The 22078-nt window shown below is 35.3% G+C and overlaps 2 protein-coding genes and 1 non-coding gene across 6 annotated transcripts; all 3 read left to right on the forward strand.

Moving 5' to 3' along the window:
• The first annotated feature begins 1334 nt into the window (after positions 1–1334).
• On the forward strand, positions 1335–1441 carry LOC145056070 (small nucleolar RNA R71). Its single transcript, XR_013685608.1, has one exon. It is a non-coding gene; the product is annotated as a small nucleolar RNA R71 (small nucleolar RNA).
• Positions 1442–7737: 6296 nt separating this feature from the next.
• Positions 7738–9130, forward strand: LOC145055443 (large ribosomal subunit protein eL32z). 2 transcript variants are annotated; one of them, XM_079003765.1, is made up of 4 exons: positions 7738–7884; positions 8389–8484; positions 8568–8749; positions 8845–9130. In XM_079003765.1, exons 2-4 carry the CDS (start codon positions 8395–8397, stop codon positions 8972–8974), a joined length of 402 nt encoding a protein of 133 aa, XP_078859891.1. In that variant the 5' UTR covers positions 7738–7884; positions 8389–8394; the 3' UTR covers positions 8975–9130. The 2 variants fall into 2 exon arrangements, with proteins under 2 accessions (XP_078859891.1, XP_078859892.1); XM_079003766.1 differs by having other exon boundaries at positions 7774–7917.
• Positions 9131–12136: 3006 nt separating this feature from the next.
• On the forward strand, positions 12137–13721 carry LOC145055444 (uncharacterized). 3 transcript variants are annotated; one of them, XM_079003769.1, is made up of 5 exons: positions 12146–12377; positions 12485–12722; positions 12837–13012; positions 13114–13405; positions 13505–13721. In XM_079003769.1, the coding sequence occupies exons 2-5, from the start codon at positions 12556–12558 to the stop codon at positions 13569–13571; spliced, it is 702 nt and encodes a 233-aa protein (XP_078859895.1). In that variant the 5' UTR covers positions 12146–12377; positions 12485–12555; the 3' UTR covers positions 13572–13721. The 3 variants fall into 3 exon arrangements, with proteins under 3 accessions (XP_078859896.1, XP_078859895.1, XP_078859893.1); XM_079003767.1 differs by having other exon boundaries at positions 12146–12722; XM_079003770.1 differs by lacking the exon at positions 12837–13012 and having other exon boundaries at positions 12137–12722; positions 13196–13405.
• The last annotated feature ends 8357 nt before the right edge of the window (positions 13722–22078 follow it).

The raw sequence follows: 22078 nt of genomic DNA on the forward strand, positions 1-22078 counted from the left end.
GGGATCATCCACAGGTGTAAAGAAAATGCAGCGGATGATATCAAATACTTTGACGACATGATTCAGTGGTACATCCGATTCAGACAGACGATACTCGCCCTTATCTCGCGTCTGTTTCAAACTGTAAAGAAGAAGGTTCCTGCTGCTGCTGGCCCAAGCAAGAAGTAATGATCTCGCTCCAATTGACGCAAAGGGGGAGATTGTTGGGTAGCAGATTTATTTGTATTGCGTCATTGGGCTCGGTTTATAGTCCAAGTTTTGTGCTCCGGTTTGGGCCTGTCCAACCGTGAGCTTGTAGGGTTTAATATATAATAATGTGCTTGCATGCATATTAAAAAAACGATCTAGAAGACGATAGGAATTACGATAGCTTTACAGATTTCTTTATCGTTCTTGTAAACCCTTTAATCCTCTACAGTAGAAGTTCTTTATCGAGCTCTTCTGAGGGTTGTTGATTAATCATTCGACATCTTTGATCCATTATTGTGTTCTTGCTGTTTACTCGTTTATTTCTTTACCTGTTTTATAGATCTAATCGATCTTCAAGTTAATTTTTAGCTTATCAATGTTAAATTCTAAAAATTAAATTTTTGGCCTCGAAATTTGGGATGTTACAGTTATTTTCGGTTTTACTAGGAAGTTCGCCCAGTGATCTTTGGTTGATTTGTTGAGCAAGTTGTCCTAGCTGCGTTTCTATGTTGTGAATAGATGCTTGCTGGTTTCTAAGCATGGTTCTTGTTTCTTGAATTGCAACATCATGATCACTATGTCTCTTTTCTGATGCAGTTACAAATTTGGTAAGCATTTCTTCCAAACTTGGTTTTCTTTCTTGAGTTGGCTCCTCCTTTTGGTAAAAACCTCTTCCTTTCTGCCTGTACTTCTCCTCCTTAGCCTTCTTGTACTCTTCATATGGGAGCCACTCTTTCTTTGGTTTTCGCCAATCTTCATCATATCGGTCCCCACTTGAGTAACATACTTGCACCTTCTTGTTGCCATTTTCATCCAAGTCGCAGTCTCTAGTAAGATGGGGCCCATTGTAGTTTTCACACCCCACCCGTATAGCATGTATCGTTTGGTCCATTTTGTCCATCCTCCTATCCATGTTTTTCAACATGGTCATTACTACTGATAAGTCTTCTGAAGCTGCATAGGCGGACCCCCTTGTTACATCATTTCTTGGATTATAGTATTCTCTAGAATGCTTAGAGAATTCTTCAATTAGCTGCTTTATCACTGGAGGTTCCTTCTTCGTAAGTGGACCTTGCGAGTCAAGTAGTTGCCTTGTTGTAACATTTACTCCATCATAAAAGATGGAGACTTCTTGCTGACTATTGAGGTCGTGATGTGGGAAATTCATTAACAAGCTCTTGTACCTCTCCCAAGCCTCATATAGTGACTCTCCAGCTTGTTATTCAAAGTTGGTTATGGCTTTCTTGAGCTTAGATATCTTGGATGGTGGACAAAATTGATCAATGAAATCTTCTTTCAGTTAGGCCCATGTAGTGATGGATCCGGGGGGAAGTGACTTGAGCCAATCCTTTGCAGCACCCTTCAAAGTAACCGGAAGCATGCGAAGTAGCCGAGTTTCCTGAGGCACATTGGGAACATTGAAATAATCAACTACATCATTAACTTCATCTAAGTGCTTGTAGGCGTCTTCATGATCTTTGACAGTGAAAGGGATTTCTTTAAGTAAAGCTAGGATATGACCCTTGAGCTCAAAAGCAGCAGTTGCGGGAATTGCGGGCTGCACAAGTCTCGGGCCAGTGTCATCGCGCATCCTCTTCTTCCATTCCCCCATGGGGACTTCATCGATATTATCCATAGTGATAGCTAAATCGTCCTCAAAATCGGATTTGTGCTCGTATGTAGGTTCCTCTTTTTCCTCGGACTCGTACTCAGTGTCTTCTTTAATCGGGTCTTCGATTGTTAAAGAGGCGCTGGATGCTCCTGATTTGCTGCTCTTCTTCTTGCTGAAAACGGACTTGAGGTTCTTTAGTGGCGAATTCTTTGAAGCAACGGTCTCCCCAACGGCTTTTCCTTTGTTCATCCTTAGTGCGGATTCCGGGTCTTCGAGGGTAGGGACCAGAGGTGTATCAGATCCTCGGGTCATGAAACAACTGTAAACAAACAAGAAAAAACGCGTAAAAAGAACAAAAATGAAACAGAATGAAAAAGAAAAATAATTTGGCAAATAGCAGGGTACTCGTCGAGTAGGTGCGAATGCACTCGGCGAGTAGCCTGTTTAAAACAAAAAAAAATAAAACTAATTAATAGACTTCTAAAAAGAAACTAATAATTTCTAAAACCTAACCTACTTACTATATTACTGAAAAATAACTTTGTGCAAGAGAAACTCACACAAAGGATCGATAAAATTAGGAATTAGACTTAATTTTGGAACCGTTCCCCGGCAACGGCGCCAAAAACTTGATGTGTGTATAATGCACTTGTTTTATTCCTACTTTTAGTTGATAAATTAAGCACACAAAGGCAGTGAACCTGTATTTTAGTGGTATAGTTGGATAAGCAGGGTGTCGAACTCAGGGAACAGAAATTAAACTAATAACTAATTTTAACTAAGCAAGTAATAACAGTAAAAGGGTTTTTCTCTAGTTTTACAAGACTAGAAACTTAAACACACCACTTAAGCACTTAATTAACTAAACAACTAAGACAAGTAACAAATTCACCAAATTTGATAGAGGGTTTTTGTTTAGGTCCAACCAATTCACTCCTATGGTTATTTATGTGATAAATCAATTGTTATTGGTCACCAACTATAGTGGTTAGGTTCATGTTCATTACTACTAACCCTTAGACAATTAATCAATTCAAGTAGTGGCCAATTGTTTAAACTAATCAATTTCCTAGTTCAATTATTTGGATTAAATAAGATTTGTAATTTGTTAATCAAGTTTGTGTTTCAATTAACCTCTTGTTTGTTGGTTTCTCAAACAAGCTCACACATTAATTTACCCATTCTCTAATTAATCCTAGTTTCATGTTCATTATTCCTAGGCATATGATAAAGTGTTCACATAAACATATGAGGTTAACAACTAAGAGATGTTCATGCAGCTTAATTGTCTTCCAATTAACAGAAAATCGTTGTGGTTAATGCATAAAGTTCTTTAACAAACTTAATTTAATAAAATCACCAATAAACAATCAAAGAAAGTAATAATTAAACCATAGGAGTAACTTGGTCTTCCTAAACAGAAACAATACGAATTTAGCTCATGGTTATAGTAAAAACAAACTCAAAAACAAATTCAACTAGGCTAGACATGCTTAATTCCTAAGATTAAGTGGAATGTATAACCTAAATTTCCTTGATTCTTCAAAAGATCGAAGGTTAGGGTTTCTCAGCTCTCCAAAGGGTTCTTCAATCACAGGTGTAGCTCCCCAAAAGCCAGAAGTCTCTCCAATTCGGAATAAGGTTCGATATTTATAATTATCACAAAACAGGGGCCACTCGGCGAGTAGGTCACCCAACTCGCCGAGTAGATGCGTAGAATATGTGTATTGCCAGGAGTCTGGACTTATCTTCGGGAATATTCTTGGGTACTCGCCGAGTTAGTGTGCTTTTCCTCATTCTTCATACTTTTGGTTTCTAATTGCTTCTCCTTGTTCCTTTTTACTTCCAAGCATGTCTTTTGGACTGAAAACAAAATTTAAGCATTATTAAGTACCTTTTGTCCACATTATGCACATAATTAGCTAAAAATGTATGAAAATGTATGCTAAACATATGACTAATTATGCAAATATCACACATCACCAATCTCTCTAAGGTATGAGTTAGACCGAAAATCATAGCCCTAGGGGTCTTTATATAGTGCAGTCAAGAAACCCTATATAAGCCCAAACTCAATAAAATAATATTATTTTGAACCGGGTAATTATTCAGCTTCCTAATTATACACCAAGGATAATTCTAGAAACCCTAAACGCTCCTTAAAACTGTCCATAGCCTCAAGGAGGGTTCTAGAATGCATTTTATTCAACTATTGAACAATTGCACTTCAATCCTTGCACTTTCAATTAATTCTTTTAATCACCAAATTAATTCCAATTAATTTATGATTAAACATTAATTAAATATTACTATTTCCAATTAATATATTATTTCCATAATATATTAACAAATTATTTATTTCAATTTATTGGGTAAATTACACCGATCGTCCCCCGTGCACATGTCAGAAAGCGTGTTTAGTCCTTCTTTTCAAAAAGTAACTCGGATCGTACCTCATTTGTTTAAATCCTGCACGTTTCATCCCTCCTAACTTGAAACGGCTATAATGCCCTTCTTTATTTATATTTTGATTTATTTTTTGTTAGTTTGTTAATTTAAATATAAAAAAAAAACTAAAAAAACAAATGGACCACCATACCAGATTACCCCCACCTTCAACATGACTTTATTTTTCTTAATTTGAACTGTGTTCTTGAATCTTGAGCATCAACCACCGTAACCACCCAAAGCAAAATCAGCAACCCTCTCAAGCTTCTCCGACATATCCCATCTCCACCATTAAAGGTCCTTAAAAAGTTCAATGATTACATCTTTTAACTTCAAGAATGATTTCAATTTCAACTTTGGTAATTTCAAAAACGATTTCAGATTTACAGATCTCAACAGGCTGTTGAAGATTTAGTTATTGAAGGTCTCGATTTGCATACATTGACACCTCCGAGTCTCTGTGACATCTTCCCAACAAAACCATCTACGCCGCCGCCGTCCCTTTTTGATATCCATACATGTCGCTCCAATGGTGCCTGATTTAGGATCCAACTTAATGGTTGACTATCGATGATGAATTTCGAGGTGCAAATCGGCGGGAGTTTTAGCATACAGAGTGGTGGTGACTTCTAAAATTTCACCACCGCTGAAATTACAACCACATCTGGATTCACCACATCAACCACCGGTGAAATTTCGTTACTCTGTAAGGCTTCTTTTGAGGTCAGATCTTAGAATTAAACCACATTGACCAAATCAACCACATCTGGATGAGTTTTTTGAAGCTCGTCTGAGGAAGATAATAGTTCTGGAAGAAGATGACCTCGCTGGAAGAAGATGACATTGCCGACGGTTCTACAGAGATGAAAGAAGAAGAGAGAAAGAGGGAAAGGTTTTCACGTTCCAGCTTCATAAATGTGGGGTAGTAGGGTGAGGTTAGGGTAGAGGGTGAGAACGTAAAAACATTATTTTTATGTTATTATTGTGTAATGAGTTTTGTATCCACAACTTCATGTCATTATTCAACAACGAATAAATGAATAGTCACAAGTTAAAACTAAAATTAGAATTTACTACAAAAATGCACATACATAAGTTTATAATAGAATAATAACACTGTAATGAATAGATGACTAATCAAACGTTAATATTCATATTAGAATTACTTCAACAATACACATATGCTATATTCATTACAAAATAATATCATAAACATAGTGTTTTTATGTTTTCACACTATTTACTGTTTTTATTTGAACTTACTTCAACAATACACATATCCTACAAATATTATATATATATATATATATATATATATATATATATATATATATATATATCACGTCATCTCATTCGTCACATGAAAAATAATAAAATTACTATTATCATGGATAATTAATTTGTATAGACTTCTTTTACAACTATATCATCACAATCACATCTAATTTGGATTACATGTGAATAAAAACTTACATATAAAAATTTCAATTAGGTTTTATTTTTACCTATAAAAATCTAAAGCAACTTTTGGGTAAGGGAAAAAAGATTGATTCCAAAAGTCACAAATTGTGACTTTTTGTAACTTTTGTGTTTTTTAAAAGCAATTTTTGTCTTTTTTCAATCAAAACACTTTTTAAACCACTCATTTTGAAAAAACTCTTTTTATAAAAAGGACTTTAGAGCTGAAAACGTTATCCCAAACACCACTTTGGTTTAGGTAAAATGTAGGCTTTCTACCATTCAAAGGTTGATGGTTATCAAAAGATATTTTAGAAAAAAATTAAAATTCTAATGGATAAATATAAAAAGAAAATGTTTTTAATACACTTTTTATTTTATTTTACCAAGGATTTAAATTGGTTTTGTAAGTAACTAAGAGGGTGTTTGAGATTCCTGTTAGATTAAAAAAAAAAAAAAAGAATCAAAAGATGTTTGGATAATATAAAAGCTTTTTGAAAAGGGAAAATGACTTAGGAAGGTAACTACCTCTTATCCGTGTTCACATATTGACAACTTCTTCTTTTTTGTACATAATAAAACAACTAACTTGTTTTTAACTGTTTAAATTACACCAATATTACCGACTAATACATGTTTTAACCGGTAACTCAAAGGGAAAATGACTTAGGAGGGTAACTACCTCTTATCCGTGTTCACATATTGGCAATTTCTTATTTTTTGTACATAAGAAAACAACTAACTTGTTTTAATTGTGTAACATCCCAAAAATCATGACCAAAAATTTCGTTTTTAATTTAATACTAAAAGCATAATTGTCAAACCATTAATTTAATACTCCGACGTCAGGCCCCGCGTGGCATCGAGCCCCGCTCGGTATACTGATCTATCTCTCTTAGGCCCCGCCTATCTCCAACCCCCGCCCGCTAAACACATACAATCATATAACATGCTAACACATAAAGAAACATACTCTACTGTATCCCTGTCCTAAGAAACATACTCTGCTAATAATGAGATACAGAACATCGTCCGTACTTAGCTAGTGATGAGATATGGGACCTCGCCCATACTTACCTCTCTACCAGGCACATACAAGTATCACACAGACAACAAGTATACTCTAACATGCAAACATTCCTCGGGCACCCTTTACATCAGACCTTGGTCTGGAATAACATACTAGCATACAATGCCTAGGGCTAAACCCCGGGTCTTCCTACTCATAGACTACATGGGCTGGCATTGTGGCCTTAGACCCATTCACACAGTAAGGAGACTCACATTGCACTGTTGAAGCCCTGGCTGGAACTAGCTGAGTACGGACGAAGTTCCGTATCTCATTATTAGCAGAGTATGTTTCTTAGGACAGGGATAGAGTAGAGTGTATTTCTTTATGTGTTAGCATGTTATATGAATGTATGTGTTTAGCGGGCGGGGCCCGGAGACAGGCGGGGCCTAAGAGAGACATATTTGTATATCGAGCGGGGCTCGATGTCAAGCGGGGCCTGATGCCGGGCGAGGCCCGATGCCGGAGTATTAAATTAAAGGTTTGACAATTATGGTTTTAGTATTAAATTAAAAACGAAATTTTTGGTCATGATTGTTGGGATGTTACATAGTTAAAACAAGTTATTTGCTTTCTTATGTACAAAAAATAAGAAGTTGTTAATATGTGAACACGGATAAGAGGTAGTTACCCTCCTAAGTCATTTTCCCTTCGAGTTACCGGTTAAAACATGTATTAACCGGTAATATTGGTGTAATTTAAACAGTTAAAACGAGTTAGTTGCTTTATTATGTACAAAAAAGAAGAAATTAACAATATCTGAACACGGATAAGAGGTAGTGACCCTCCTAAATCATTTTCCCTTTTGAAAATGATTTTTTGTATAGAAAAAAAAGAGGTTTCTAAAAATTACCAAAATATAACTTTTAATTATTTTACATGTAAAAGTTAAACCAAATACTTTTTAAAACAAATTTTTGGTTTTTGCATTTAAAAAACTAATAGTTACGATTGGGCTGGTTTGGAGTATCGGCCCGTTTATACATTCCACAGCCTAAAGGGCACAGGTACATCTCCGGGCGTATATCTAAACCCTAGTGTTAGGGTTCTTTTCACGGCTCTTTGTTTTCAGTGGGGAACTTTTGCGCCGTGTAGTCCCGATTAACAGGTTTCAATCTTTCATTGCCTATCGCATCTAATTGTAAGCGAAATACTGTATCTCTACTTGCTGTTTGTAGATCTACTAACACATTGGAAGCATTTCTGAAAAATATATTCGTTCGTTACTTGTTCTCTGTTGATTAATTGAATCTAATACTCGTCGGTGCAATTTCAACAAGTTTTAATTGTTTTAAACCGGTGTACTCAGTTTGTTTTGTATCAGTTATCGATGTTTTAGTCTTCTAATCGATTTTGTAGTTATGTTACTGTAATGATATATGTTTATGTATGTATATTTGGTTCGTATTGATTAATTCTATAGCAATTCGAGCTTGATAATTTGTTGAAGTACACGACATCATTTTCTTTTAGATCTTAATACGGTTGTTGATTTGATTAGTATCTTTGTACTCTCGTATTATTACTTCTGTCATCTGAATTAGAAGCTGATTAATGCTTCTTTAACGCTACAAGAAAAAATTGACCTGGTTTCTTCATCACCTGTTTATAGTAAGCAATGGCGGTTCCAAAGCTTGATAAGAAGATCGTCAAGAAGAGGGTCAAGAAGTTCAAGAGGCCACACAGTGATTGGAAAATCTGTGTCAAGGTACACAATCTATCTCTATAATCTTCTCATTATCATTGAATCAACCAATTTATTTGCTAAAATTATTTTCATAAATTTAACAGGAAAACTGGCGTAGACCAAAGGGTATTGATTCACGTGTGAGGAGAAAGTTCAAAGGTGTTACTCTTATGCCAAATATTGGATACGGATCAGACAAGAAAACCCGTCATTACTTGCCAAATGGTTTCAAGAAATTTGTTGTTCACAACGCCAAGGAGCTTGAAGTTCTTATGATGCACAACAGGTAAACATAAGTTGTACAATTCTTCACTTTTAAGTTTACATTATAGTATGAAATAAAAACATTGTTACATGATTAATAATATGATGATTTTTCAGAACTTATTGTGCTGAGATTGCACACAATGTATCAACCCGAAAAAGGAAGGAAATTGTAGAGCGTGCAGCACAGCTTGATGTTGTTGTCACCAACAAGTTAGCCAGGTTGCGTAGTCAGGAAGATGAGTAAGCTTTCATGTGTTTTGTTTCTCATTTATGCATTTTTGTTTTTGATATACCTTTTTTTAAGGCTATTGAAATGAATTTTGTCAAAGAGTTATTTTTTGTTCTAGTGAATGATGATTGATTGTTGTTTGTGAGAATGAATGAATCCTCTTGGTACCAATATGGTAATTGTAGTTTTATTTTTTTACCATTAATAGCAATGTGCTTACTTTGTTTTTACTGATAATAGCCATCTACTTTACATCATAGCAAAATAAATAAATGTATCTTGCTAATATTTTAAAAAAAGGTACATTGTTTTAATGGTAAAAATTAGTAAATTGCCTGTATTGAGATAATCTTGAAAGTGTGTTCTTATCTATGGTGAGAATGCATCTAATTAGTATTTTAAAACAGTATGTTAAATATTGAAAATTGGTTTTTCAACTTTATTTATCACTATATGGGTATTCCTGGTCGTGGTTGATTTATGTTTGTTGCGTAGATTGCTTTTCATTGTTGAGTGTTGACAATGAACTGATGAAGTCTTGAAGATTTCTTCAAAATTAGTGTTAGTGTATGAATACACTTTTACTGATTTTTCTTCAAAATTTGAGTTTATTTGTGGTCTTTTTATGGAATCATAATATTCTTTAATCGTCTCCGACATTTGCAATGATTCATTTGGCGAAATGCACATGTTTGCAATAACTATTAATTAAATTATGTGACGCAAAAGACTTATGATAAGTAAATTAAACAAATTATAACGTTAACAAAATATTAAACTAGAAGATTTATTATTTAAACTAAACTAATCAAACTAAACAAATTAAACCAAACATGTTATATATTAACTAAGTATTATGACTACTTACATCATAATGATTATTGAAAATGCTATTAGAGTCGGATAACTTGCATGCGCCGATTGCGTCGACATAAGTGTTTTTGTTTTAATTGTAAATTATTCCAAATAGGTGCAATATGATTTCCATTATTACACTCCTCAAGTGGTGTGTTAGGTTCAAAATCGGGTCGACTGACACAATAACTATGTCTTTTGACTCGGACATTTTTTTGATTGTTTGAGAGATTTTAAAAGAGAATTCGGGAGATAATGAGAGATTTTAAAAGAGTGAGCACCTTGGGTTAATTCCAATAGACCAAAAAACGATTGAAAATACTTGCATTTATAGAGTTAATTCCAATAGACCAATAGTTCACGAAGGTGGCAACTTTTCATAAAACCCGTCATAAAAGTTTTTCCCTCCATAATAATAATAATATCCGAAATAGCTTTTAAGGGAATCTATTTCTATTAGCTACTGAATTGCTACAATATTAAATTATGGGAAGTGATTCGTACACAACAGTTTTTATCTGTATATAACATTTTAGAAAGTGTTACGTAGAGAGCCATTAATCATATCCACAATGAAACCAAGCCAAAAGAATTATTTCCGTAATTTTAAAAGTTGATGGACGGTATCCAAAGAAATCAACAAACCAAATTTGAAAATTTTGCAAAATAAGTTCGTACCATAAAAATGAAAGAACAATGTTTTCTTTATCATATCCATGATTTTTATAACCACTTGAAACAAAGTTGTAGTTCCCACAAAATTTTATTTAATTACATCAATTTGTATAAAAATCAAAATTGATTTTGTAAAATGTAAACGTTTTTTTTAAAAGATGCAAATGGGCTAACTTTGAGTGTCAGGCCGATTATCCATATACAAGTTGTGAAGTAGACAGCACAGCTCACAACTCACATGCTCGTATCTGGTCGACTGGTCGAACATCTGAACCCGTCTTTGATTCACTTTTATAAAATTCACTTCCAATCACATTTAATTATAAATGATATACTGTATCTCTACTTTCTTTTTATTTTTTATATAGAGCTAATAACATATTGGAGTCAATTTTTGTATATATATTTACATTGTTTACATGTTTTCTTTCTAACGATTCATTAAATCTAAATTACTTCTTTTTTATGTAGAGCTAATAGCATATTGGAATCAATTTTTTTCTATATATTTTGCATTGTTTACATGTTTTCTTTTAATTGATTCATTGAATCTAAATACTGTAATGCGGTATTTTATGTATATTTGGTTTTTTAAAATCAGACTCCAACTTATCTATCGTTTTTAAATCCTGCTGAAGTTTACATATGTAAAATTTAGGCTGCTTGATATATCTTTTATCTTACTGGTCTAGTGTGATAAAAGATTGTGTCTAATTTGGTCAAATTCATATCATATTTAGAAGCCTATGACTTTGTTCCAATATGTCTCTTACTTGGTCAAATTCAAAGTTGTGGCTGATTCGGTTAACCTTTGATTTAATATGATCTATTTTAATCAACAACTATCAAACAACCATGAATGATAACGTTGCAAGCCTTATATGATTTTTTTTTAATTATATATGTTTGGCACTAAAAGAGTAAAAGGTAAAAAATCAAACAAGTTCACAGTGGATTCCCTTCGCTATCTTGCATCTAGCGTGTTCTCAATTCCGGAAGCCATGCATTTTCCCTCTTTGAAAGTGGTTGCACTTAAAATCAACACTTTTTGTTGGAAGCTTTGGCAACATAGAATACCGACAACAAACCTTATCAAAAGGGGTTTGGCATCGACACAAACCACATGTACTTTTAGTCATATAAGATAAGATTTCACTTTGCACTTGTTCTTGAAATGCAAATTTGTAACTGTGGTTTGGAACAGAACTCGCACCTGGTGTGGGTTCACTTGTTTAAACCCACATAATATTAGATCTCTATTTAGTGCTGACAATCTTATTCTGAAAAACCAAAAGGGTGACAAATCTCATTCACATGATTTTAATGACGACTTTATGGAATCTTTGGAGATCAAGGAACGAAGCAATTTTCAAGAAGGTGAAACTTTCCCCCATGAAAGTGATAGACCAAACTATGGCGCTGGTTTTTACATGGATAAAACATAAGGGAAAAATAAACTCTCTATGCTAGGAGAAATGATCTAATGAGCCTATCGGTTTCTTATGATGCTGTCTCTTTTATTTTCTGTTTTTTCTGTTTGTATTTTTTTTTTTGGCTAGTTTCTTGCTAGTTTTGTCTTAATATAGGTCTATATGTGTGTGTTTGGCACTAATAAAATATATAAATAGACTTTCATGCCCTTCCATTTTTCCAAATATTCACGTACAAGTAGAATAGAATATATTTTTGGTTCCAAAATTGAGGAATCGGCATCCTGTTTCTGTGTCTATCATATCATTCCACTCAACACTAACCCGGTCTTTATGACAGACAAAGGCAATAAGGCATCGTGGTCGGCGAACAATCTGCTGCAACTACACTACAGCAATAGAGAAAGATTATTTATGTAAAAAAAATACAATAAACCCTACAAAGATAACCTCTCGAGGTGTTCTTCTTCACGTTAACCGTTAATTTCTTTCATACACTGTGGGTTTTATTTCAAAATGAGCTCTTTTTCAATCCCCAACTTGGGATACCTTGGTATAATTTCAGGTGTACCCAAGTTTGGATTTTCAACAATTCTTCATCAAAACAAGGGATTTCGTGGAGTATCAGTAAGGAAAATGGCATGGAGTTTGGAAAAATGTAATGAGGGTATTGAAAGTAATACGTCTGGGATCGTACGGCCCGCGACGGAGGCTTACGCTGATGAAGCAATCAAAGCTTTAAGAACTGGAAAGGTTATAGCCGTCCCCACTGATACACTCTACGGTTTCGCTTGTGACGCTTGGTAAGTTTCTTCACATCTCCAAATTTCTCGACGCACTCGAAGTGTTCGACGTTTTGCTTCAATCAACTTCATCATAGAATATATATACTTTAACGTGAACCATTGCTGCAACAGCTCTGTAGATGCAGTCAATAGAATATATGAAATCAAAGGACGTAAACACACTAGCCCTTTAGCCATTTGTGTTGGTGATGTAAACGACATAGGCCGATTTGCTGTCACAAACCATCTGCCTCTTGGCCTTCTTCACAATCTCCTTCCAGGACCCGTAACCCTAGTTCTAACAAGAGGTTTATACTTCTTAAATCTATGTTCTATAGATGCAGTCAATAGAATATATGTTCTATTTTGTCCTGTGTGGGCCCAAGGCTAAAACTTTTGTTATTTTTAGGGGAATCAAGTGTTCTTGAGAAATCTTTAAACCCTGGATTGGATACTGTAGGAGTTCGGATACCTGATTTTGAATTTATCAGGATGATTGCTCGTGGGTGTGGAAGTGCATTGGCGTTAACAAGTGCAAATCTTAGTGGACAGCCGAGTAGTTTAGATATTAAAGAGTTTAAGAATCTTTGGGAACGCTGTCGTTTTGTTTATGATGGTGGTGTACTTTCAGCAGGGCGTGAAGGGTCAACGATTGTTGACCTTACTATGATTGGGAAATACAAGATCTTGAGATCCGGGAGGTAAATCTTTCAAATCCGATTATATATTTGTATATATGTTGAATAGTTACGTGTTGTTTGGCATAAATTCTTAGTTGGATTTATTTGTTATGTGGGCAGTGCTAAAGAAGAGACTATTGCAGTATTGGAGAGGTACTCTCTACTAGAAGAGCGAGCTAACGGTTGACTATTTATTTGCATTTTTAGCATTTAAATTGTTTTTCTAATCATTTTGATATAGTTTATGTGCAATATATATATAATATTTTCGGACGTTTAAGTTGTTACTATATGAATTGGAGGAATCAGAAGAATGCTACAAAATGTATTATGTTCATTCATGTCAATGTGTTTTAGACTTTAGTATTAATGGAATTATAGCTAAATTAAATTATGTATCGGTGAAGGATGTATTTGAATTTATGTTCATATGAAGCTGTTTGTTACATTATAAAAAATGAACCATGTTTTTGTATATATATATTTTTTAATCAATATTTTAGAGAGTGAATCATTTTTTTAATCATTGTAATGATTATGAATCATTATGTCGATCGCCGAATATTTTATGATTCTTTATTTTGATATTCTACCTCGTATGAATATGAATCATTATTATTTTTGGTTTTGCATTGAATGTGTATATATTAATCCAACTTTTTATATTGCTTCATCTTTCATTATTTCTTGTAGTTTCAACCCTAGGAAATTTAAAGCAGACGCTTGTACTTTATTGTATGTATTTATCAAACTATTTGATTGGTGCGAAGAACTGCTAGAATACTTAAATTGTAAGGACATTTCAATATATTCACGGCTCTCGTGGCCACTTGGCAAGCTCACCTCGATCGTGCACACCACCCGAGCGGTGTCGTGATCGTTGCAGGTACATCAAAAATGGTGTGGAAGAAGATGGTGGTGAGGTGGATGGGAACCACGCTGCATGGCGTGTCCCCTACACCCGATGGCCTAATATTGACACTTTTGTTTTGATTGTTTGTAGAACCATTTCTTTTTATTGGATTGAATCATTATTCATGAATCTATATATTATTGAATAATTTCAATCCAAACATCATTGATCATTTCAATACATAATTTATTACTGTAACAGTCCAAAATATAGAGAATTTTTCATTTTTAAATATATCAATCATTCAAACATTATTCTCAAAAGACAATCAAAATATAAATTTGAAGTTTCAATCGTCATCATATTAAAATAAATAAACAAAAAATGTGGAATCTTTGGCGGATGTGATGCAATCAGGCCGGACTTTTTCCTTTGCTACCAGAAGCACCTGAAATGTTTAAACTTTAAATCGTAAGTACAAAGCTTAGTGAGTTCCCTAGAATACCAATATCACAAGTAACATATAACAGTGGGCCCCACCCTAAGGGTATATTTCAAACGTGTGAATGTTATGGTCCATCCATAATCTTATAATCACTTTCGTTGCTGCAGTCCCCCTGTAGTCTTTCCTAATATGGTCCCCCATAGTTTTTCATGCAAAAGTCATAAAGAGAGTCTAACATACAAGCATACTTAGTATTCTACATAGAATAGTGAGAAGACTCACTTCGTGGATAACTGCCAACACTACAGCTCGCAGAACAAAATGTGAAGGTTAGTCTCACAAACCACTTATACATTAATAAAAGGTCAATTCTCAGTTTATGACATAAAATCATAAAGTTTGATCCAAGGTCAAACTTAAACAAAAAGTAAAAAAGTCAACAATTGGTTAACCAGGCGCGTCGCGTCCTATAAAATGTGTCGCACAAACTGCATGACAAAATAGTCAGCCGTTTCTCATGAAAACAGACGTGCCTGAGAAAAGTCAAAAAGACGCGTTGTGCTCAATGAACGTCGCACTTTTCATGATTCATCCCACTTCAGAGACCACTTAACCCATTAAGTTAATCCTTCCAACTTTCAGATATGAATCGGCGTCTTAATGGATAAAGTTTTCAACTTTATCCATCTAGACACTTCAATCCAATAGATCTAAAACCCTACTTTCCCAAAGGTCCAAAATCGCAACTTTCATGATGCATGGAGTGAAGAGAGCTTATGCATGCTCTCTAAACTCTACCATAAGGTCAGATCTGAAATCTAGATGGGTTTTAAGATCATGGAGTTGTCTAAATTCCCAAGATCAAACCATTAGAGGGACAAAAACACCAACACATGAACTAAAACATCCGTATCTCATAAACCCAAAGGTGAAATGCTAAAAAGCAAGGATCTTTGTAACTTACAAATGGCCTAAAGGTGGAAGAAGGTTGAGATCCTTTGATTCCAAGATCCAAAGCACAAACTTTCAAGAATCGTCACACTAAAACACCCAAAAACACACTAAAGATGATGAGAGGAGACATGAGAGGCTCAAATCTGTAACGCCCGTAGATCAGGGCTAGTCAATTTAGAGACGATAAGCATCAAAAATGACTTTTTGATGGAAGATTATTTAGAAGGATTAATCTTAACCAAGTTGTAGTATATGTCACAAGGTTTCCGTGCATATAAGGAATGCCGAAATCCAAGTTATAACGAAGAAGTTATGACTTGTCGAAGTTTCGCGACAGAACCGGCACGACCCAGCACGACCCAGCGCGACGTAAATAGTGAATTTAAGGTAGATAGATATCTATCCTTAGTGATCTAAATGAGAATTGAAGATCTCATCGATAGTAGTGCAACGACGGAAAGACGGACGGAATCGGAGTTCAGATGAAGGAGTTATGAATTTCGAACGGAGTTTTCATGTCCCCGCCTACTAAAGATAATATATAAGTAATATACTTATAATATATTAAAAATAAAGTCAAAATTATCCAATGGAGTCTAAACGAGAGTTGTAGATCATAATCTCACCTTCGCGTCGATATAAAGAACGTCGAAAACGGAGTTCGTATGCAAAAGTTATGAATTTCTGAAGTTCGGGGCGCGAAACCCCAAAACTGTCAGAGCCCACGACGTGGAACAAGGTTGCCACGACGTGGCAAGTGTCCTGACACCTCCGGGAGGCCCCCAGATGCAACTTGGGATGACGCATGCAGTGACGACCAAGCCCACGACGTGGAACAAGGTTGCCACGACGTGGCAAGGGCCAAATTTGCCCTATAAATAGATTTGAAGGGCCAGCCGTTTAGGGTTGCCAATTTCTTCTCTTCTCTCTCCCGTTTTGCATCGTTTTGCGTGCCAGAAATACCCCGAAGCCCCGATATTATTCTCTAGCCCCGAGGCAAGTCCTGAGATCCCGAAGATCCCGAGAAGTGCGGTTCCCGAGCCGAAGCTCTGCCCGCGAGAAGTTCGATTTTTGTGGAGATCTTCCAGATCTGCTGTGGATTACTACTTCTGCAAGTCGTAGTGCTGTCCGATCATCTTCTGATCAAGTGAGTGTATACTACCTTTCATAAACACGATAATAATACAAGTATGGTTTGAGTGTATTAAGTATATTGTTGTTTATATGCGCGAGTGTGTAGTTACTTTCTTCTAACACATAAATATGAAGTATTTGCTATGAAATACGTGCTATGTGTTTATATGTTATTTGTCTATTTGAGATGGGCATGGAATTTGGAGTTTTATACAGGTGTCAAATGATTTAAACTGTGTAACTGTTTATATCTACAAAAATTGTTGGGTAGAACATGGGTAGATGGGATAGTTGGTGACTATGGAGTTAGCGCCTGCTGTTAGATAAACCTTGGTGACTATGGAGTTAGCGTCTATTATTAGATAAACCTTGGTGACTATGGAGTTAGCGCCTATTGTATAAACCTTGGCGACGATGTGATTTCGTGCCTATTTGATGAACCTTGGCGACTATGGAGTTAGCGCTTGTTGAGTAAACCTTGGCGACCATGGAGTTAGCGCTTGTTAAGTGAACCTTGGTGACTATGGAGTTAGCGCCTATTGAGTAAACCTTGGTGACGATATGACTTCGTGCCTGTTAAGTGAACCTTGGTGACTATGGAGTTAGCGCCGCTTGAGTAAACCCCGACGACTATGGAGTTAGCGTCTGATAACTATGGATTTAGTACCTGATCTATAAACTTTGGCAGCAATGGACTTCGTGCCAATTCCTTAGGTAAATCCTTAGGAATGAATGAATGAAGGATAGTGGATTCTTAGGGTAAAACCTTAAGAAGATAATGGGGATGGGTATTTGGGTTGATTGTTTGATAATTGAATATAATAAATGTATTATTGTGGGTTGAAAACCCTATATGCTCACCAGGCTCCCAAGCCCGACCCACTCAGTTTTCTTTTCATTACAGGTAATGACACAAGAATATAAGTCGGCGGACTTGACAAGAGATTTTGGATTATAGATCAGTAGTTGAATAACTATTGTAAGGTCTATTTTATATTGTTTATGCTTTTGGTCTGTAACGAACATGACATCCCGAGGTTTTATTATTTAATGAAAATACATTCTTTTCGAGAAATGTTTTGATAAAATGGTTATCATATTTTATTTTGGGAACAAATTCCGCAACCGTTTTCTTTAAACGATCACTCTGATTTATAAAACAAAGCATAAACAAATCGGTCTTTTCTGGCCGAGAAATTGGGGATGTCACAAAATCTATGAAATGGGGGCTAGGATTTCTGAGAATATTCTAAAGGGTGATAGAGGTCGGAGATGAGAAAACCCTAAGGGTTAAGGGTGCTTAAATAGCCTCCAAAATCCGAAAAAGACGTTCAGCCCATGGACCTGAGCGCATTGTGTTTCCTACAATTAAATCCAGCTTCTTCAGGTTTTCAATGAATTATTCAAAATAAGGTCAGGGAAATTACATACCAGGATTAACGATGTTACAACTTTCCCCCACTTGAATCATATTTCAACCCCAAAATCCATCGCGACAAAAGGCTCTGGGTAATGCTCGTGCATCTCCTCCTCGGGTTCCCAAGTCCATTCAGAACCCTTCTGGTGCTGCCCCTACACCTTCACTAGGCTTACCACCTTGTTGCGCAAGATCTTTATCTTCCTATCTAAGATCGCAATTGGTCTCTCCACATAATTCAGACGTTCGTCCACCTAATGTCGTCCTACGGTACTACAACCGAATCATCTTGTAACAACAAAGAAAATTCGTCAAAGGTCATCATTAGGAACTAACATAAACAATTAGAGCAACAAAGTTTTTAAAAAGGAATGATTCATATTAAAGAAAAATATGATCAAGTATACTCTTGCTTAGTAGAAGAATACGAATAGTAGGCTAAAAAATGAGTGGCCAAAAGTTGTACATTTATTAATTACGGTTAGTGTATTCGGAAAGTACACAACACCACAGTTTCAAGGATATAAATGCTATACAAATTTGGCTTCGATATGAGTTGTTATAATTTTTGTAAAAAGAAAAATTAATCGCGCAACTAACATTATTAACGTCAAAATTACGACAGATTTGGTTAAGTTTTGGCTAAAGTCATTAAAAAAAATTAGAGTACTATGAGAGATAAGAACTTTGAAATAAAGAAGGCCAAAAACAAAATCCGTATAAAGAAGATATGATTTTTGGAAAAATAAAATGCGGGTTAATAATGAAAGTTAAAATTTGCCAACACAAACTTAATGAAAGTTAAATTTTGCCAACACAACCTTAATGAAAGTTGTAGTACTAGTGGATAGCTACACAAATATATAAAGAAGGTCGGAAACAAAATTCATATAAGGAAGATATGAACTTTTATAGAAAATTTAGCGATGCACGCGAAGTGCGCGCCATGCATGATGCGCACGTCTGAAACCCACATTTGTTGAGATTAGAGAAATGTAGACCACCAGAAGTGTGACATGTGGAAAGCTTTGGATGGAGCCACGAGTCATGCGTACGATGCGCACAAGGTGCACCGCACGCATATGCACTATAATTAAAAGTGCCCACTTTCTAAATTCTCCACACCCAAAAACTCAAAGATCTCTCTCTCCTTCTCTTGACCTATCTTGGAAATTCTCCTAATAGAGTGAAGCTTCGGATGCAGTAGCAAGGATACCTCTGATCATGTTAGTTGGGAGAGTTCACGACCCCATTTTACTATTATAAAGGTTTTAAGTGGGGAATAGATACTTATCCTTTATTAAAATATATTTTCATATATATTAGTAGTTTATATAAAAACATAAAGTCTTAGGATAATATGCTCATAGATACTATATTTAGTTGTAAGTTATGATATTATGTCTAAGAGTTATGATTTCCGATATTCTAAGAAAAGATTATACCTAGATGTGATGTTGGCCAAGTTCCTAGGATAACTTAATACCTAGAAGTAATGATGGCCAAATATATGGATATGCGTTGTACCTAATTGTTACGCTGCCTGAATATCCTGTTTTCAAATCAAAGATAATTATTGTATATATTATATATGGTAAAAGAATAGATATATACGGAAATAATTATGAAGTATACAAATAAATAATTATAATATATATATATATATATATATATATATATAGTGATAATTATGGAAAACGGAAATTATTATGTAAAAAGGTTAAAAGATAAAACACATAAGGTTAGTAAAATGTGTTAGTGAGCTTTATTATTCATCCTTAGACTGATTAAATTTTGCTACCCGGAACCTATAATCGTTAATCTTATGAGAGCCAGAAACATATGTATAGATCTATACGGGGTTGACACCCCCACCTACAATTGCTAGCTACAATCCTGACAGGATAACTTTCTTTATGTACAAGTATTATCCGACATCCGATGAGGCTTCATGCGGGGAGATTATTAGTCCACAACATCGATTACAGGGGCTCATGGTAATACTAATATGAAAGCCTTAATAAATCAACTACCTAGAGGGACGCCTTCGAATAGTATATATTATAATAAATTAGGATCGGTAAAATACCTTAAAAATATATATTATAATAAGTTAGGATTGATAAAACATCCTAGAAATATATTAATCAGTTAGGATTGGTAAACATCCTAGAAGTATATTAAAACACATTAGGGTTGGTAAAATATCCTAAAAGGGAAAGAAGAAAAATATAGAATATTAGGATTGATTATACATCCTAAAAGATAAGCTTTAAGAAATAAAAGGATTTTGAAGCGATGAAATGGAAAACCTAGGAATTGATAAATGAAAATACTCTTATTCATAAACCAAGATCCTAAAAAGTTTTCAAAAAGAGTTTTATCAATATCTATTAAACTTGTGAACTCGCCAACATCAAGTTGGCGTTTTCAAAATTGTATGTATTCATAGGAAGAAGAAGAGATCAACACAAGGAAGGACAAGCCGTGTGAAGATACCTAGGTTTTTGTAATTGACATCAATTATTAATAAAATGTATTTATAGTTTATGCTTTGTGATTTGGGTAATCTATGTACCACCGTCAACCCTCGACGCTTCCGCCGTCGGCCGAGGTTGGGGGTGGCAAAATGATATCAGAGCTGAAGGTTGATATGTGCATATTTAATCATATACCATGCGCCTTTTCTTAATACTTTTAGCTACAATTATGCTCATTATAGGACAAAAGGTACTTAATATGTTTAAAAAATGTTTTTAGCAGTGAAGACATGCTCGGGATGAAAAGGAAACAATTGCGGAGCAGGAAGCTGGAATTTTTGACCAAGTCAATTGGAGTCAAAAAGATATCTAGAAATTTGAAGACCACGACGTGGAGATCCCAAGCCACACCGTGACATGTTAGTTTTTCACGATCTGAAGATGCCTTGTTGGATACGCGTTTTAAGCAGTCGCCACGCCATGGAGCCTATTTGCCACGACGTGGGAGGTGATTTTTGGAAACTATATATTTAACATTTTGGCTCTCAACCCTAACTTATGCTATAAGTTTTTTATGACTTTTGGAGACCATAAACATCCCTTGTAGGTTTTAGAGCCACCTTGACTTTGCCCTTCTTAAGGTCTTCCAGGTATTTAGGGCAACTATGCTTCCAATATCCCTTTGACTGGCAGTAGCCTCATTTGGATCAACAGAAGGAGCTATCTCAGCTTGGACATTTCTCTTAGGACCTTGGTCAGGTTATCCGACCTTGCCCTTTACCTCTCATTTGGGATGAGAAACCCCTTTCCATTTAGCAGAACCACGATTAGTGGCCAAGACTGGAGCAGTAGGGTTAGAGTTGTTGGGTTTCTTCATGATCGTCTCAGCTGTCTTAGGCATGCCATGCAACTCCATCAAGGTCTTATCGAGGTTGTTCATGTTCATATTGAAGTTCAAGATGATCTACGAATATAAACTACTAAGCGAGTTCAAGACCATGTCAACGGTCAACTCGTTAGGCAGCTTGACACCTAGATTCCTAAGTTTGTCTATGTATGACTTCATCTTTTGGAGGTGCACACATATAGATGCTCCCTCTTGTTATTTACATGCCATGATGGACTTTACAATCTCTAATTGTTCCTGCCTAACTTGCTACGGGAACATTTATTCGAGCTATTAATTTATGTCAAAGGTGTCCTAATTTTCAAAGTTCTTCTAGAGACCAGAAGCCATGGTCGCTAACATAAGGCAAGACACTTTGGTCGATTCATCATAATGCTTGTTTTAGGTAGTAACTTCATTTGGGGTAGCATTCTCTCCAAGTTCAGGAACATCATCATCGAGAACATACTCTTTGTTCTCATATCTCAACGTGAACCTTAAGGTTCTGATCCAATCAAGATAGTT

This window comes from Lactuca serriola, chromosome 5 (genome assembly GCF_051521515.1).
Source record: "Lactuca serriola cultivar US96UC23 chromosome 5, Lser_US96UC23_V15, whole genome shotgun sequence".
NCBI lineage: Eukaryota > Viridiplantae > Streptophyta > Magnoliopsida > Asterales > Asteraceae > Lactuca > Lactuca serriola.

Coding starts and splice junctions, on each gene's coding strand:
- LOC145055443 (XM_079003765.1), top strand. CDS start 8,395: ATGGCGGTTCCAAAGCTTGATAAGAAGATCGTCAAGAAGAGGGTCAAG. Junction 8,485..8,567: donor ATTGGAAAATCTGTGTCAAG/GTACACAATCTA, acceptor TAAATTTAACAG/GAAAACTGGCGTAGACCAAA. Junction 8,750..8,844: donor GTTCTTATGATGCACAACAG/GTAAACATAAGT, acceptor ATGATTTTTCAG/AACTTATTGTGCTGAGATTG.
- LOC145055444 (XM_079003767.1), top strand. CDS start 12,436: ATGAGCTCTTTTTCAATCCCCAACTTGGGATACCTTGGTATAATTTCA. Junction 13,013..13,113: donor AACCCTAGTTCTAACAAGAG/GTTTATACTTCT, acceptor TGTTATTTTTAG/GGGAATCAAGTGTTCTTGAG. Junction 13,406..13,504: donor AAGATCTTGAGATCCGGGAG/GTAAATCTTTCA, acceptor TTATGTGGGCAG/TGCTAAAGAAGAGACTATTG.